The sequence below is a fragment of the Folsomia candida genome, unplaced genomic scaffold (genome assembly GCF_002217175.1).
Source record: "Folsomia candida strain VU population unplaced genomic scaffold, ASM221717v1 Fcan01_Sc004, whole genome shotgun sequence".
Lineage (NCBI taxonomy): Eukaryota > Metazoa > Arthropoda > Collembola > Entomobryomorpha > Isotomidae > Folsomia > Folsomia candida.
The window spans coordinates 4,733,129-4,752,790 of NW_019091196.1; the positions used below are offsets into that span (position 1 = coordinate 4,733,129).

The following is a 19,662-nucleotide window of genomic DNA, read 5'->3' on the forward strand; positions in this document are numbered from 1 at the left end:
AATTTCCAAACTCTAAAAAAAATTGTCCAACTAAAATTCCGAAATTGTTTTCAATATTGCTTTGTGAAATTAGCTACCAAATTTATGTAAACTTACTCAGATCGGAGGCGCGTTCCTATATTTTGTACAAGTTTATAAAATTATTTTGCAAAATTAATCGATTTTACAGGTTGGGTTAGGATAGAAATTTGTTCAACTAAAATTCCAAAATGATAATTTTGCAAAAACTTTAATATAAATTTAACTTAAAGATGAGATCAGAATGAATCAAAATTTAAATATTTCCAAAATTTTACACCAATTTTTTAATAAAATTCGTAAATTTTATAAACTTGGAAAATTTTACAAATATTTGTAATAAAAGGAAAACTAGGATACAAATTTTTGTAAACTTGCTCAGATCAAGGGCGTCCTTTTATTTGGAAAAGTTTGTAAAATTATTTTTAAAAACATGCTAATTTACGAAGTTAGAAAAAAATACTGCGTGAATTGACTCATTGTCACAACAGAGTAAAAGAATTTTGACAACTTTTTTGACACAAGAATTTTGACACAAATTTTAGACAATAAATTTTCAATTTTTCACCGTAATATTCACTGTCAAAGAATCATTCCCACGTTTGCCCCGACATTATTTAGAGTGTTTGCTGGGCCTGGGTCTGTTGGTCTCATCAATTCATTCCGCCGGCCGTGGTAAAAATTGGTGTGTATTTTTTCCTCCTTGAGAATGTGATGTGGGTGACGAATGACTTAAAGTCGTGGGTCCCCCTCCTCCGTTTGCCTTCATATTTTATGTTGCAGCAGGAGAGATTTTGACTTAATCTCTCGTACGAGAAAAGCCTTTGAAGTTTTTACGACGCTGTTTTTTTGAGCTGCATGCTGTTCACTTTTTGTGGGGGGAGAGACTTGACTTGTTAGTTATGATTTGTCTGCTGGAGAGATTATCTACTTTTTGAGGATGGAAGTCACTTGTTGAGAGGGTTATGTCATAGTTCGTGTAGGTGTCACGGTTAAAAGTTGGAAGGGCGGAAGGGTGCGAATGGATTTGGATGGATTTCTTGTATATAATGGAAAGAAAACAGAGAGCAAATTATAAATTCGGTAGGAGAGAAAGTGAGGGAAACAAACCACGTGGAGGGCGAGGAGAAAGTCAGGCAGAATGAGGAGGAGGGGGGAAAATGGGAGGATTTTGTAGTTTCGGAAATTTTGTATGGTTTTTATTTATTTTGGACCAGGAAGGATTTTTGAATTTCTGAAAATTTGTATTTACTTTTTTACCTGGAAAAATGTTGGATTTTCTGAAAAGCTGTATGAATTTTTATTAATTTTTGACGAGCAATAATCTGAGATTTGAAGGGAGGGAAACACGTGGCGAGAAGAAAGTCAGGGAAATGCTGAAGAGGAAAATGAGAGGAGTTTTTAATTTCTGAAAACTTGTGTTCATTTTTGTTTATTTTTGACGAGGAAGGATTTTTTAGTTTCTGAAAATTTGTGTTAAGTTTTGTTGATTTGTTTTTGACCAGGAATGATTTAAGATTTGAAGTGAATAAACAAGGAGAAAGCTAGGCATGAATGATGATAAAGTAAAAAATTGAAGGATTAAAAAAATATATATTTCTGAAAATGTGTACCTTCATTTTCACCAGAATGATTGAAGATTTTGTAGAAATATTGCAATATTTATGGCCCTAATAATAATAAGTCGGATGAGAAGATTGGATGGACAGGGCTGTGATGATGATGATAAAGATGACGATGATAAATAGACTCGTGGTATATATTTTGAAAAGCGGAAATAAATGTGGTCTCGTTACTATTATTATTATGGTCATGATGTTGCTACATATTTGGTCATAAAGAGAATAATGATGCATTTCTTTCTGGGGGAGGGGATAGTGATATGCAAAATAGGAGGGGGAGGGGTACATGTTGTGTATGTATAGAATTTTGCTAATTCATCCGTCCCCGTGGTTCGTAAAATTTTGAAGGACAGGTCATTAAAATTGTGCGTGCGGGGCTGGTTGCAAATTTGAAATCGGCAATGATTGTATTTGCATTTATTTCGGAGTTGGGAAGAAATAAATACTAATATGCAAATTAGTGTGGGAGTACATGTGTGCATAGAATTTTGCTAATTCCTCCACGTGGTTTGTGCTGGAATTTTGATATGGACAAATTTATTTCAAGGGGAGGGGAAAATAAATAGTAATATGCAAATTAGTATGTGTGTGGGGGAGGGAGGCACAATACTAATTCCTCGGCACGGTTTGTGCTGGAATTTTGAAGGACAGGTCATTAAAATGGTGCGTGCAGGGCTGCGGTTGCACATTTGAAATGCTGCCTGCGTGGGTGGGGAAGTTATGTTATGTATGTTACATATGCAAATGACCATGCATTTGTTGAGGGAGGGAGGAAATTGGTTGGCTACTGAGAGTACGAGCTATCAGGCTCGATCTCTTATTGTGCGTGTGGTGAAATCCTCCCTACTTTCACCACCACCACCACCACTATCTTCTCACCATAAGTATGTGGAGAGAGAAAGTTGGTTGGTTGGTTGGCGGACTTTCTCCAAGTATTTTATGTATCCTCGCGGCTATTGGAGTGTCAAAGCTGAAATGAAGTGGTAACACTGTTCTTGTGGGTGAGTGGGTGGATATGCAGTGCAGACCGTTATCTCGTCCAGACAGTGGGAATGGTGCTAAATATAAAATGTGATGGTTATTACGGCACGTCACTCAATCGGAGAGAGAGAAGAGTTGAGTATAACCCGTGGCAATTTTGGGAGAGATTTTATTTTTATTTTTTCTGGGGGATGGCATATTTTAGGAAGAAGTGGGTGGGGGCTCACAGGGGTCAGCGTTGAGATGATGCTGCTCCATCGTTTCTGTAGGGTCCTGATTTTTTGTGTGTGTGCATTTTTTAAGGGGAGAGAGAGAGAGAAAGTGCTGCGGGGTGAAAGGAAGGAAGGAAGGAACGTGTGTGTAGGTTTTTTGTTCCCACGGTGGGTGGGAAATATTGGGTTGTCTTGATAGAAAATTATTTTGGGAGGGAAGACGAGATATTTTTTGGCAATATGTATGTTTCCGAGATATTTTTTTAGGAAATTTATACGTTGATTTATGGTGAATATATATACCTATGCATAATTTGTTTTAATATTCTTTAGGTTTTGTGATCAAGTTTGAGAGGAAATGAATTTTTACGTTTTTTTTAAAGCCGCATATTGTATGCTTCCAAGAGATTGTTTAGGAATGTTTCCGAGATGTTTTTTAGGAAATATGTGAATTAATTAATGGTGACGTGAATAATTAGAGTTACTGGAATAGTGTCGTATTATTTTGTGATCAAGTTTTATATGATTTTTTGGAGTGAATAATTTTTTTTCATATGTTTCCGACATATTTTTTGAGAACATGAAAGTTTCTATATTTTTGTAGGAAATGTACAGATTAATTTATGGTGTCGTGAATAATTACCCATTAAGGAAGACAGGCACAGTTAGTTTCAAGATTCTGTGAGATTACGGCGGAGGAAGGGTTTACCTCGGATTTTGAGTTTTATTAGTCACACACTTTTAGTAAAAGTGGTCGTGTTTTGGAGATAATGCAGAAACCAGATCTCGCTCAGGGGTGTTAGCAAGGCCAATTTCCGGTTAAGCAAGTGGAATCCAGGAGGAGTAAGTAATAAGTTGGCCTCAGTCAGAGATATCCGGTCCTTTCGTTACGTAATGGTGTCGTGCGGGAAGGATGTGTCGAATTTTTAGGAAATTTTGACCTCTCAGCAGTAACAAAATTGTCAATTTGGTTACAAAATATGTTACCCCACTTGGTGGAAATTTTGCCACGACATGCACTCTGTTCAGCCAAGCAAAGTGTGCACACACGAACAATTAGTGGACACTCTCATTTCTTCACAATTTACGATCCCCTCTTAACCGCCCCCGCTGTAATGTCATCTCTCCTCTCCGATGTACATGGCTACATATAAGTTTACTCGTACATGTTATGTCATTCTCGTTAACTCGTTACACTTTAACACGCATCTTTTGCCTAGGTCGGATTAAGAAGTGTTCTTGTAAACAGAGGATGGATATGTATTCATATAACTTTTTCATTTGATGACGACCAACGTTAAAACTTTATGGGTGTGTTGCCTAAATCTTCAAGTTCACGAAAATTTCAAAATATTGTTACATATATTATTTTCGAAAAATTCGTAAACATATTTTATAAATATTTCAACGATTTGGGACAAATTTTGTTTCGGTCCATTTTAAAAGAAATAAGGTCAAAAAAATTCATGTGGATTACTATACCACCAAGAATACAAATTTTTAAAAAATCTTATTTTTTCGTACATAGTTTGTCATTTTTTCACAAATATTATCCATATTTCCCCGCTTTTTCATAAATAAATACATATCCTCTCTCTGATCCGAGTAAATGTTTTCCTCTCTGTTTTACCTTCTTTGTCTTGATCTATGTGTTACGTAATGATGATGATCATACCGGGAATCCGGCTACACTTGTATACACTCATTCCACCGGATCTGTGCCGTGTTAAACTCCCAAAAAAATAAATAAATAGGGATGCAGTGCGTCCGTTTAAGGGTTAACGGTAGCCCAAGGGCTAGGCCACTTACTTTCATACGTCCAGATTATTACCCTTGTCCAGCCCAGTCCAACCAGCAATTGCAGCAGAGATCTTCTCCTTCTTCTCGGGGTTATCTGCTGGATTGTTGTCTGTCCGTCTCGAGATGGGGAAGGAGATAAGTGTGTGTGGAAGATAAGATCTGGTAGGAATGTGTCCCTGGGGGTGTCTGATGTGGAAACGTGTTACACTTAATGAAATTACTCCCTTCTCTCGAGCTCCAATAGCTCCCCAAGGCCTCCACATTCCTCCCCTCGTAAAACAATATACATACAAGGCTCGATATATTTCTATGTGGAGAGACAGTGGCCGCGGAAGCTTGGGTGGGGACAGAGGGACAATGTCCATATCATCTCCCCATGTTATCATACCTGTTCACCTTCATTCGTTTGACTGATTTTGATAGAGAATGAAAAATAATTTCTTGTTATTTGAATGAAAATGACAATTTCATTTCAGATGAATGACTGTGAATGAAAGGATTTTTCACTCTTTTAATTTTTCACCCTGTACTTAATACATGGGGCAAATAAGAGATGAAGTCCGATGAAGTGAAGTGAAATGAATGAATGTGAATGAAAATCTTCAATCAGAAATCGGGATGATTGACTTTTCAATGAAAACTGAATTTTTGAACAGGTATGCACATTATATAAACCCGTCCCTCCCCTATCCTACAATGTTACCCGTCCCCACATGTCCCCACCGCTTCCGCGGCCACTGTTGCGAGAGGCAGGCGTTTATTATTGGGTGAGGAGAGCAAGAAATTCGTCATAAAAGTAAAAGGAGGAAAAATATGTCTAGTATTGTTTTTTTCTCCTTGTGAGAAGGTGGGTGAGTTATGTCTTAATTCATTACCATATTATGGAAGCAGTCGAGGATGGGATGGGATAAATTTGGGGAGATGGGAGAAATAGATGAGGTGAGAGAGAGAGAGAGGAAATTTTGTGGGATGGAAAAGTTAAGGATCTCACGAATGGAATATGGATCCGATTGGAATTGAGATATCGGGAGAGGATAAAGAAGAATGAGACGAGGGTTGAGAAGAAGGTGGAATGAGGGGTAAAATTTTTGTGGTGGTGGTGGTGACGATTTTTTTGGGGTGGTGGTGAAAGTAGAAGATGTAACAATTTTGACATAAATATAGGAATCATAGGCATTTCACGGATTGAAATTGAGTTACATAAATGCCGTCAAGCAATTTGTACAATTTTTAATAAATATTAAAAATGAATAAATGCCGTCAAGCAATTTGTACAATTTTTAATAAATATTAAAAATGAATGGTAGATGTAAAGGAGTAAAATCTTGAAGGAGTAAAATTATGGAGGAGTAAAAAGGAGTAAAATAGTGTCTTGAAATCCCTACATTTTATACGCTTTAGCGAGAATAAGTGTATGTAAGTACGTTTTACTAAACGAACATGAAAACTAGAGGATGTAGAGTTAATTAATAGTGATGAAAATTCACGCAGCCATTGGTAACTTTGTAAAATAATTTTACAACCTTTTACAAAATAGCAATACGCCCATCATCTGAGTAAGTTTACAAAAATTTGGAAGCTAATTTTCCTCAGAAATATTTTTTGAAAATTTAGTCAAAGTTTACGGAGTTTACAATGTTTTTAAACACTGCGTGAAATGCCTACTTTGATATCGCAATGTTAAAATTTTGAAACAATTATGGAACGTAGTCTCGAATAAAATCTTAAATGAAGTTATGTATGAATTTTTGACTGAAATAGTGAAAAAATTATGAATAATTTTTTTGCTTAATATGAATGAAGTGGGAAAGTTACTAATTTTCTGATTTGATTTGCAGGAGACGCGTCTTCGAGCTGCGGACGATGCAAAGTGACGACGAATCGCCTCACGCTGAAACGATACTGCAACCGAGACTATGGTAAGATTTTGAGGGGGAGAGGAGAGAAAGTTTATGGTCACTCACTAAATATTTGTTCGGCTACGATGCAATTCCCCCTAAAAAAATTCTGTGTCGACTGTGTCATTAGCTGAGCGGGCTGTGCTAAACATGTTCATTTTTCGTTATTTTAGGCGTACTCACGTCAATGTCTTATTTCGCATCACACATCTAGCATTTAAATACCAAATAGTTTGTGAATTACCCTGTTTCAAATAGATAAGCACGTTATTTTGGGCATATTCACGTCAACATCTTATTTCACCTTTCACCTTCTTGTTTCTTATTTCTTATTTCATCATCATTTAGCAAATACTTACATAGTTTGCGAATTAATTTTGCAAAATTAAAACATGTCCTTTTCTTGGTGAATTTAGTTAAGAAAGAAATCCCATCCTTGTCCAGGTAAAATTTGTCTAGGAATTCCACAGATTTCGAAAAACTTTGCGAATTTAGACCTAAATATTTAGCATCTTGCAAATTAAGTCCATATCGATTTCCTGGGTAAATTTTCAGCACAAGAAATCGCGAGATTTTGTATGCAAAATTTCAACAGCGAATTTTACAAAATTTTGGCAAGTTATTCCAAATTTTCGTAGGTTGTGTAGATGATCAAAATTGAATATATGGCTTCCCCTCCCGTACAACCCTCAAAGCCACCCCAATCCAATCGGTGGGTGCGTGTATGTAGCGTAATCTTTATGCCGACTTGTTTAAGCTGGTCCATTAATTTTGGTGACATTGTGAAAGTAAGGAAGGATTAGTAGTAATGCTGTAATTTGACAATAGTCGTCGTCCTACGATCGGATAGATTTTGTCGAGAGAAAGTCTCGCTCGTGTTGACGAGGAGTTGGGGGGTAGATTTTATTTATTGGTTTTGGGTCATTAGTGATAATTTGTTTAGTGGTCTGGTCGTAGGAAATGAAGAAAACGAAACGCAAGGTCAGCCGATTTTGTGACCAACCGTTTTGTCTTCATCTTCTGTAAGCTGGGGAATTTTATTGGGTGGCATTGGCAGGTTTGGGATGAAAAATGAAAAAGAGGGCGCCCCGTAAAAATGTGGGAATCGAGAAAAAAATTGCTTTTCTTACCGCGTTGGTAACGATTATGTAGAAATTGTCGCTGAAATTTTATACCTTGTAACAGACTAACAGATTAGTATAAAATTTTGAAAATATTTTAATTTGCTGCATTTCTCATAGTTCTAACAAGGGAACATACCGAGGTGTCCAACGAGTTAAGGGTCGACACCTATATCAAAATGACCACAATACATGACTTATTAAACAAACTGAAGGAATTTCCGTGTAAAATTCACTTTTCGTCAAGTCGTGACGATATTTGTGACGAGCGTATGACCGTCGGGTCGCCAGCGGGAGAGGTCGGCCGCTGAACGATCAGGTCGACCACAGAGAAGCGTCGTCGTCTTCATGTCTTCACAGATTTCGGATTCTTGCATATTTTGAAATTTTGAAGAAATTTTGAAAACATTTTGAAATTTTAAAAACATTTTGAAATTTTGAAGAAATTTGTTTCAAAAATTCAAAATTTCAAAATTTCCTCAAAATTTCAAAATTTCCTCAAAATTTCAAAATTTCCTCGAAATTTCAAAACTTTTCCAAAATTTCGAAATTTCTTCTAAATTTGAAAAAGTTTTTCTAAATTTCAAAATGTTTTCAAAGTTTGAAAGAATTCGAAATCTCTGAAGACGACGACGGTTCTCTGTGGTCGACCTGATCGTTCAGCGGCCGACCTCTCCCGCTGGCAACCCGATGGTCATGCGCTCGTCACAAATATCGTCACAACGTGACGAAAAGTGAATTTTACACGGAAATTCCTTCAGTTTGTTTAATAAGTCATGTATTGTGGTCATTTTGGTATAGGTGTCGACCCTTAACTCGTTGGACACCTCGGTATGTTCCCTTGTAAGTCATTCTTATTTGTCATTGTCATTACAACTTTATTTGTAAATGATAAATTGTTTTACAATTTTTGAAAAATTAAAGTTATGGAGTTTTAATTTGACAAATTTCTAAAAAGACATTTTTTAGTAAATTAGAAAAAATGGGGTTAATTCCAAGTTCAAAACTCTAATTATAAAATTGTTGAAATAATGCGTGCCATTTTGGCAATATTTGAACTGAAAAACTAAAATTACACCGTAATTGGATTTTGTTTCTCAATTATCGGGACACAGACCTCATCTATAATTTATAAACGAATTTAAACTTACTGAAAAATTATCATTTCGGAATTTTAATTGGACAAATTTCTAAAACGCAATTAAAAAATGTTGAACATGTTTTAGAAGTAATTGCAACAAAGCCATTTTATAATTGTTGAAAGAATTCAGAATTTATTGAGACAATTCACGCAGTCCTTTGTAACTTTGTAAAATCCGTGCGTTTTATAAAATAATTTTACAAAATAAAGAGACGCCCTTGACCTGAGTAGGTTTTACAAAAATGTGTAAATAATTTTTTTCCTAAAAGTTTGTTAGATTTCCTAAAACTATTTTATAAACTTACAGATTTTACAAAGTTATCAAAAACTGCGTGAATTGCAGCGGCCATTTCCTATTTACCGTGTACTTCCTCCTGTAAATAAATAAACCCTGTGTAATTTTATTCGTTGACAGGGAAGTAGTTTAGTAATGGAAAGTCGCTCTTTTTTGGTTTGATGAGGTGAAGGTGAGTTAATCAGGGAGAGAGAAAGTCATTTTGTGCGAGAAAGCAGCTTATCAAGTTAAGCCCTGCCTTTCCACTTGGAGGTCTCCTCAGTCTTGAGTTACGTAATCCTGCAGGAAGGAAATCCTGGAAGTGTGCACGTCTTTAAAACTCTGCAGGGCTGGGCAAAATACTTTGGCAAAATTTTGAGCTCTGTTCTTTCCATGGTCTAAATTTCAGGAGCTGTTACACCCAGTAAATAAAACATAAAAGCTAAGCCGACGTCCTCCCAAACCAGTGAAACTCGGTGATTGGCTGTTGTTGTTTTTGGCTGCACACTTAAAAATATTATGTTGGATTATATAATATTGAACGCATCGAGATCGGTTTGCGGCATCATATTTATGACCTCGGGGGGAGGATCCCCTTAACTCAATCACCACCCCCCTCACACCCAGGGGGTGTGGTCGGGGGAAAATGAGATTTTCACTGAAATTGAATCTATGCATGAGATACTGTGAAATTTAGTGATTCTGAGTTGTGCCGCACCCCCTCGGCACCAAAGGGTGTGGTCTGGGCAAAGTGAGATTTTTACTCAAATTGGATCTATAGATGAGACACTCGAAGTGTTTGAGTCAAAATCTCATTTTGCCCAGACCACACCCTTTGGTGCCGAGGGGGTGCGGCACAACTCGGAATCACTAAATTTCACAGTATCTCATGCATAGATTCAATTTCAGTGAAAATCTCATTTTCCCCCGACCACACCCCCTGGGTGTGAGGGGGTGGTGATTGAGGTAAGAGGATCCTCCCCCCGAGGTCATAAATATGATGCCGCAAACCGATCTCGATTATCTCGATGCGTTCAATATTATATAATCCAACATAATATTTTTAAGTGTGCAGCCAAAAACAACAACAGCCAATCACCGAGTTTCACTGGTTTGGGAGGACGTCGGCTTAGCTTTTATGTTTTATTTACTGAGCCCGAACCAGGGCTTATGTAATCGTCATGTCCGTCCGTCTGTCCGTCTCTTTCGATAACTCTCGAACGAGTTGACGGATTTGGACCAAATTTGGTACAGACATGTATCTGGGCAATGCAACGACCGAGTTCGAAGATGGGTTCGATCAGAAAAGTTTTGGACCGGTGGGGGTCGTATGAGTGGGTGGGGCATTCTGCACCAAAATTTCAAAATTGTCGTACAAAGCTGAAATTTGGCACAGAGGTTGCTAATGGCTCCTAATAGATAAAAATGAGTTCAAGATGGAAAAATTTTCATCTTGAGGGACCCTAGGGGGTGACCCATACTGATTTTTCAAAATTGTCATATTGGGCTGAAATTTGGTGGAGAGGTTGCTTATGGGTCCTAATGGAAGAATATGACATGAAATTGGTATAATTTTTATCTAGAGCTACCCTATGGGGTGACCCATATCGATTTTTAGAAATTAACGTAGAAAGCTGAAATTTGGACCAGAGATCCTTACTGCTTTCTTGTGAAATAATATGAAGTTAAATGTAGTTTTTAAATCGAGAGAATTGTATGTTTCTGTGTATGTGTGTGACTTTTGTGTAACTGCGATGGTGAAAAGTGACCGTGCGAGGCGTAAATAAGGCGGCGGTGTGGTCACAAAATTTGGTTACTTTGCGGTGTCATTTATTATCACAAAAGCCAATTACAAAATGTGAGTGTAGAGGACGAGGGGAAAAATGGTGTTGTTATTCTTAAGGCTGGAGGGACACTGTTTAATTTTCACAATTGTGCAGGAATATCACACAAAAAAGACGACGCTAACTTTACAAAAGCACTTCCTCCTCTCCTCCTCTCGACCAATCACAAAAGAACACCTTGAAATTAATTTAATTTAAAGAGGAGGAGAGGAGAGGTCAAAAACTTTTGAAAAATACAAATTTAAGAAGATAAAATGTGAACAAAACTCAATTATCCGCAGGCAGACTGGAGCCGGTTCAAATTTCCCTACCGGACTCCAGTCTCAAAACCATACAAAATTTCATATTTATCATGTCATGCAAATTCCATTATCATTAAGAGTTCATATATTTGTTTTAAAATGATTATTCTAATCTCGACGACATTAAATATACTGAGAAACATGGGTTTACTAATCCTGGTTCGGGTTAAGCAAAGCTGTACTGATAGGTTATTTTAATTCAAATGTTTTCAAAATTTTACACATCATTGCAGAAATTTTATAATTATTTTTAGGGTCGAGTTAGCTCAAAAGTTGTTTTTTGTAATTTATTTTAATTTTAAAATTTGTGAACTTTTTTTTATATAAATTTGTTCAACTAAAATTCCGAAGTGATAATTTTTGAAAATTTCTAATTTACTGATAAAATTCAGATTTAGTTGTCGCGAGCAAACAATTAGTTTTTTTTTTAATTCAAATGATTTGCTATGTTTGAACATTTAGGAAATTTTGCAATGTTTTCAAAATTTTACACATTATTGCAGCAATTTTACAATTATTTTTAGGGTCAAGTTAATCCATCTTTTTTTAAATTTATTTTGATTATCCAACTCCTCAGCTCATATTGCCAAACTATTTTGCCCACCCCTGCGCTGAACCCCTCAGTTGCGTACATACATACGCATACATAAATCACAGGTGTTGGGGAGGAGGGAGAGAAAGTTGGAGCTTATCTGTCTTCCTGTTCGCACCCTGTTCTCGTCTTATCTGTGAAGGAGTGGACTTCCGTCTCCGTGGGTTTTCGTAGTGTTGGAGATAAGAGAAAGTTGCATGGGGGAAATATGTATTAAGCTTTCTTTTTTGCCTATATACATATATTGAGGATTAATTTGAACAGTTATAAATTAGTTGGGCTATTTATTTACGCACCGTTTTGGGGGGGTAAAATTTCCCTAATTTTGTACAGGACAGTTAATAAATTTAGGGATGAAAATGAGATAAATTTCCGTGTTTTTGTCCACATTAGGCAATTTGTTGGGTGTAAATAAGCAAAGGACGGGACGGGAGAGAGGGGAATGAATAAATTCTGGTTTGGTTTTGGTGGCCGGTTTTTGGATTCGGATTTAGTGTTTTGGAGAGGACTGAAATGTGCTTAGGAGGCAATTACGATGACCGACTCCCTCGGGACGGCGGAACCTTTTACCTTAAAGTACACCATGGATTTGTACCGCACTCTGAATAATTTCGGGTGAAATGCATTCGGCGGATGTTTGTGAACTGTGTAAAATTGTGGTATTAAGGTAATTCACGCAGTGCTTGGTAACTTGTAAAATTCGTAAGTTTTGTAAAATAATGTTTACAAAATAAAGAGACGCCATTTATCTGAGTAATTTTGTAGAAATTTGCAAGTTAATTTCTTTAGAAGTATTTGGAAAAGTTTATAAGTCTACTGATTTTACAAAGTTACCCAGAACTGCGTGAATTGTCGTGCTTAATGAAAGATAAAATAGGGTATAAAATTCATGTAAAAAAAACTTTCATTCCAAAAATTGTGTTACAAGTTGGACGGCTCTGATGATTTTTTTAAAATAATAAAATAAACAAATGATTAGCATAGATGAACTAAATCCTACTATGTAGAAGTTAAATTGTGCAACTACATTTCTTATCAGTTTTATGACAGGACAGTAATGATTTTTTTAAATTTGAATTTCGTCAGAGAATCCGGGATATTTTTGTAACTTTGTAATTTTGTAGGAATAAGTTTGTAAGGGTTACGACATCGGGTTTTTACGTAGTTATAAAAATTATTGGACTACAAATATCTGAGTGAATTGGCTTCAACGTTTTTACTCTGATCTACTTACAGAAATGACTCTTCATTTAGAAAATATTACAAATAATTGCACAGTTTACAAATATTGGAAATGTTTTATTAGAGAAGCTAACTTTGTAACGGTGTAAATTTTGTAACATTTGATCGCGTGTGATAATTATGTCGAAATTTAGGAAATTTATAATTTTAAAATTGACCACGTATTAAGTTTTGTAAAAACTTTGCAAAATAAATTTTCACCTCCATTTTCATGAAGAATCTCTTAAATTTGTAAGTTTACACACGTGTTCCCACGAGCTTAGGCTAGTTTCTGTTCCGGTATAGAGTAGATTGTTACCACGTTATTATATAGAGTGGGGTAAATCGGATCAGGAAATACGCTTTCACTCCCTCGTTTCCTCCCGTTCTGAATCAGTTTTGTATTAGAAGGACCACTGGAAGTAAAGCAAATCCATCCATGCTTTTGTTCTCGTATTGTTGGCTGCGTAAATAATTGATGATGGAGAGAAGAGGATCCATGTAAATATAACTTTACACTTTAAATAATATGGTAACAAAATCCTGCTTGTGTAATTATCCCAAAAATTTCAAGCTTATTGATTCCAACGTGGTAACAAATGTGCAATTTTGTAAATCGCTGTTAAGGAAATCATGGTAAAATTCAATTTGAAAGTGGCCTCATCAAAAATTAAACCGGATTTACGACACGGGAGATTTTGCATTATTTTCAATTTAAATTAGTTTGATTTCACAGAATTTTTTTAAAGAAATTTATTCTAGCTTGTTAACCAATTTTAATTTTAATAATTTTAATTCGACTAATTATTTAGCGACAATTGTTTTCCCGCATTATTTACAGTGCGTACATGTATAGTTTGCATTCCGAGCATTTCTCAAACAAAAGTGGTGGTTTGATTTGATGGTTTGGTTGGATGGAATGAGAAATGGGGGAAATGGAGCGTCACTCTGTTTCAGGTAGGAAAAAGTGCCAAGTGGACAAGATTAGATAACGTTTACTCTGCCTGCTTGTCCAGAAACTTACGACGAGTGAATAAAAAAGGTGGCATAGATTACCATCTTTTTCTTGATTTGTTTTCTCATGTCAGACAGGAAATGGAGTCCTCAGAAGTGAATGAACATCTCATTTTATGCCGTATTTGGTCCTTATTTTGCCTCCTCGTCGGTGGACTGGATTGGATAAAGATGTGATGGTGACCATGTAGAGGAAGAAAATATTTACGGAAAACACGTGCCGGGCATGCCTAATATATTTTCACTAATTTGCATGCGGAACCCATTTAGAGCAACAAGTGTGGAGACTGGAGTTTTGTTAATTTCTTTAAAGTGCTGAAAGATAATTTACATTTTAATTACGTGTCTCCAGTTCTGAGGTATGATTTGTGTGGAATGGAATGAGCTAAGATGAGAGGAAATGTAGTTACGTATGTACAAATGTACCATGAATGAGGTTTATTTGTAAAGTGTGCATGTATGGAAATTTTGTAAGTTATGGAAATTTGGGGAATGCTTTGTTTATGAGAGAGAAGAGGTGCCTAATTAAAGACGGTTTTAATTGGGTACCAATTTGTAAACTAATCGATGTACTAATGACATAAAATTTATCTACGTGCGTGTGTGAATTTGAATTATATTATAAACTCACTCGGATATTTGTACTCTTAATCCTAAACTTAGGATTTGATAGGACTTATAGGACGTTGAAGAATTTTAACAAAAATTTTAAAAATTTCAGAAGAATTTTAGAAAACATTATTGTAGCAAAAAAAATCAGGGTCCGTTTCATATTATAATCTGTATAATGGCAGAAATTACTACTTTTTTAAAAAGTTGCAATATCGGTGTACAAAGTTTACAAATTTCTGCGTGAATCAGAACGCAAAAATATGTCGGGAAGGTTGTTTATGTAGATTAACTGCTTGAGTTTTCTACTACTGATAACGTTATGACACAAACATTTATAGACCAGGGTATTCCGACCCAGGGTTTTATTGGGTTGGGTTTTAATGGGTTTTAATGGGTTGTTAACGAATAAAACCCATTGAGTTTTACCATGTTAAATGGGTTTTATTTGGGTTTTATTCGGGTTTTAATGGGTTTTAACTGTGTTTCAGCTTAAAACTATATTCTAAAAGCTGAAAACAGCTGTCATACGTTAGACGAAGTTGTTTTATGGCAGCTAGCAGTCTATTTGATTAATACTGTAAGTTTTGAAAACCAGGAATAAATCAGCGAGTGCCATTACAGGTTTCAAGTGACAAAAAATAAATAAAAAATAATTTCGGAACGAGGTATGTTTAACTGAGCATACATAATTTAATTACATTTAATTTACATTTTGCTGTCATAATTAATACTTTTTTCCCGAATACTTCCTCTCATCTCAGCGAATAAATTAAACAAAATACTATAGTATTTTTTTAATTTATAAAGTTTTTTAAAATGTTTCAAGGCGATCTTAATTATCACCTCTGAAAAAATCGAGTACTTATGGACAACGAAGTACTTTATTATGAGCAAAAGAAGTGTGTCTGTAAAAATCACTTATTATATTCCTGATCATAATACATACGTACTTTTGTTGTTCCATAAGTTTCATTGTTCCATAAGTACTCGATTTTTTCCAGAATTGATAATACACGTTAAGATCGCATTGAAATATTAAATTTTAAAAAGTTTAAACAACTTGGATTTCATTATGATGAGAGGAAGCATTCGAGAAAAAGGTAATATATGTAATTAATTATGGTCACATAAAGTATTAGATTATGATCAGTTAAATAGGACCATTTCGAAACGGATACAAATTCTAACATGGACAAGGAGGATTTGCATATTAACTGAAATTGGATTGCAATAGTAGTGAAAATTGTTGTTCAATGTATTGCTTATGTAAAACCTAATAAAACCCAATAAAACCCATTAAAACCCAAAAAACCCATTAAAACCCCTGGGTCGTTACTTTTTGATTAAAACCCTGGGTTTTTCCGAACCCTGTTATAGACGCATATTTTAAATTTATGTAATGTATAAATTTGAAAAAAGACGCCCTTGATCTGATTAAGTTTCCCAACATTTGTAGGCTAATTTCCCTTCGAAATATTTGTAAAAGTTTACAGAATTTACGGATTTTAAAATACTACCAAACACTGCGTGAATTGCCTCAATATAATTTCGGTATCAATTTATCATCAGACACCGTTGTACATAATTCATACAAAAAAAATGTTTTTGGAACGAACGAATCATTCGAATTACGAGTTGAAGAATCTACAAATATATTTTAGTTATAGGAGATTTTGCAAATAATATGAATACGACGTCAATCTCTTACTAAATATTAAATTTGATTAATAATTTATCCACTGGGTCTTTTTATTTAGTAAAAATTTGCAACATAATGGTACATAAGTCCGCGTAATATCCTACCAAAAATTCAGCATATTAATACAGTACAATTTCATATAAATAGTTTTATGTAAAATAAAATCGGTCAATTTGTATCGTTTAGTATTGTGGTAATTCACTTCGTAACCGCGTAAACTTAGGAACATCTCGTTGCTTACGAACTTACAAAACCTTACGAAGATAACAGACATGTTTTCATTCGTTCGTAAGCTGATTTTCGTAGGTTTACGCGGTTACAGACTTACGAAAGCTGACGTGAAATGTCTCAAGCTTTTTAACATGTAATTTAAACTTCCAATCCGATTTTCAAAAATGTTTAGTAACATTCATGAAAACAGAAAGGATTTAACGCCAATTTTGTGTTGTTTACAAATCTTGTATATTACGAAAATAAATCTCAGATTGCTATCGGTTTTTTTAACTTGTGTCGGTTTCTTTATAAGATTTTTACTTTTTTAATTCATGGCTACCGTAAAATGCCTCATTTAAAATAGAAACCTGACTTAACCTATTTTATTTTCTCTTTGCAGCCGTCATGGTGCAAGTCTTAACCCGTGAAACGATCGACGAATGGGCCCGCTTTACCGTGAATATTCTCGGAATTTTTAAGAAATCTATGGATTCTCGAATCCGCCGTGGTTCCGCTTTCCTCTGGGTCCGAATGGAAGATTTGGTCTGCAAGTGTCCCAAACTGAAGGTGGATAAGCCCTACCTTATCATGGGGAATGAGCACATGGACGGTCAACCCGGCCTCATGGCGGGAAAATCCTCCGTCGTCATCGAATGGAAGGTATGTGAAGGACTATATCATGCTAACTATTACAATAATAATGATATAGAAACATTATTTTTGAACTTTTTTTATTATTTTGTTTTGAAGGATGACTGGCAAGAAAAAGTGAAAGCGCTCCAGCGGCGCGCCCGATTCTGCGAGGATGACGACGACGAGTAGAAAATTACGAGTCGGAATTTTGTAGGATATTATTTTTGACATTTTTTTCTCTGTTTTTTGTTAAACATATCAAAATCCAATTTCATTTTTTCGAAAATATCTAATTTAGCTATAATTAATTAATTTAATTGACGAAAAAATGTTAAGTTTAAGTTTTATTTTATAATTGATGGACACGACTTGAGTAAATATGAGTTGGTCTGACAGCAGCTGCCATATTAGTATTATTTCATGTAATTAAATTATTCATAGTTAATTAATGCTTGACTAATTAATACTAATTAATTGATTAAGGAGCGATAATTTGTGTACCGGATTTTAAATCTCGTAAATTGTCAATTTTTGGAGGAATCTCATTTTCGGGGAGGATTTTTAAGATCGTTTTTTGGCATTTTGAACTAAATAAGACGTGCGAGTAGTTTTTTTGCAGAAACAATCGCGATTTACGAGATCCACATCAAAATTTAGTCTTCTAGCTGCTCTGAATTTATGTATATCAAAATATCTACAATCTTACCTCTAGTTTTTAAGGTGACAATGTGTAGAATTCTAGTTTCTCTCTCTTACATACATAATAATTGTAATTAATTAACTAATTAATTACTACTTTCAACGTGAATCTCCTCACTCACGTTGAGACTGAAGTTCCTAAATGATAATTGATCAGGAGATGAAGAATCGTCATTATTACATTACAAAAGTGCGTAAAGTAAATATTTAGTGAGCTACATTTTTAATGACGTAAATAAATATTTGACTAATTTTTTTCCTTATAAATTAAGTAATTACTAAGCCAGTAATTAATTGTAAGACTTAAATTCGAGATGATAAGTCGACAACAACATATGTACGTATGTATTCATGGGGCTATAAAAATATGTATGTATAGATCGAAAAATTAGCGAGTAGCCGATATTATTACCGTAATTTTGATCCATATCTTGACGGATAGAGAGTGAAATAAAATCGTATTTCTAGATTTATAAGAGATTTTTGCGAATCTCAATTCCAAATCTGGGACAGTTAAGTAGTGTAACTTGTAATTTGTAATCCTTGGATTTTGCTTGGATAAGAAAAGATTTGTACAAAAGAAAAAATCTCTGAGTGAAGATTTAATTAAGATTATAATTAAATTTAAATGTGTATTTAAATGTTGTCAAGTGTGTGAATTTGGATTTGAGAAGAGAGGTGACGAAAAACCGACGGTATTTGTTGGGTGCTTTGACGCTTTTTGGCTTTTTGTACACGTGCTTAGATAGATAGAAAATTAGTGGTAGCAGTTGTAATGTATGTATACACGGTTAATTATTAATTAATCATTTAATTAATTAATTAATTAAGGAGGTGTTTTCTAATTAATGAATAATGATTTAATTAAACTGAGAAGAGTTGAATTTAGTAGGAGGGATTTTTTTACTATTATTATTGTAGATAAGATACTGACCTTATCTCTGACTTGTTTTTTTTGCTTGGTATAAATTTTTCAGATAAGATACATTTTTGTTTTGGGATTAATTTAATAGTTAATTAATTGATTAATTAATTACTAATTAATAATTGACTTTTGATTATTATTATATTAATTGTTGTTTAAATGTATGGTTTATTATTCTCGTTATTAAAATGAAATGTCAAAATATGTGCGTTTCTAGTCTCGCCAAGGATAATAAATTTGATATTTTTTAAGTGCGTTAAAAAAATGTGGTTGTGCGTGTTTAATTGATTCATTTAATATGAAAAATTGAGCATATTTATTTATTGTTCCTATTATTCGGCGTGGTTCCACTTCCGGTGCGTGTGTATGCAGGGTAAAGAATATTGCATACAAAATTGGATAAAAAGGAAGCCCATGGAAAATCGCTTAATGAGAAAATAATTGTTACATTTGAAATCCAGTAAAAAAAATTTTGAAGGATGTAAAATACGACTTATGCTTATTTAGATCTGAACTTGTTGTTTTTAAAAAATTTAGATTATGAAATTTTTGTGAAAGTTTGAAAAAAAATTATTTCTGCACGTGAACAATTTTTTGAACTTGAATTGTATTTTCTATGAAAAATTGCTCTTACTCAGACGGGAGATGGCAATTTTCGAAATCTTGGTTAATATTTGAAGATTTAAACGCCAGTAAAAAAGTTTTGAGGGAAGAATATTTAATTTTTCGCATTTCAAGATGATAACTTCTACTTATCGGTAGATTAAAATTATGATATTTTGTAATTTCGAAAAGTTATTTTTTTCCGCACAGAAAAACTTTGTATTTAATATTATTTTTG

General features: G+C 34.5%; 1 protein-coding gene across 1 annotated transcript in view; it reads left to right on the forward strand.

Annotated features, from left to right (window-relative positions):
* LOC110848969 (netrin-1) overlaps positions 1-19,086 on the forward strand; it is a 90,462-nt gene extending 71,376 nt beyond the window's left edge. Inside the window, exons 10-12 of the mRNA XM_022096343.2 lie at positions 6,472-6,552; positions 16,965-17,224; positions 17,315-19,086. Of these exons, the coding sequence (XP_021952035.1) occupies positions 6,472-6,552; positions 16,965-17,224; positions 17,315-17,386 (413 nt within the window). The 3' untranslated portion in view covers positions 17,387-19,086. The remainder of the gene's footprint in view (positions 1-6,471; positions 6,553-16,964; positions 17,225-17,314) is intronic.
* The last annotated feature ends 576 nt before the right edge of the window (positions 19,087-19,662 follow it).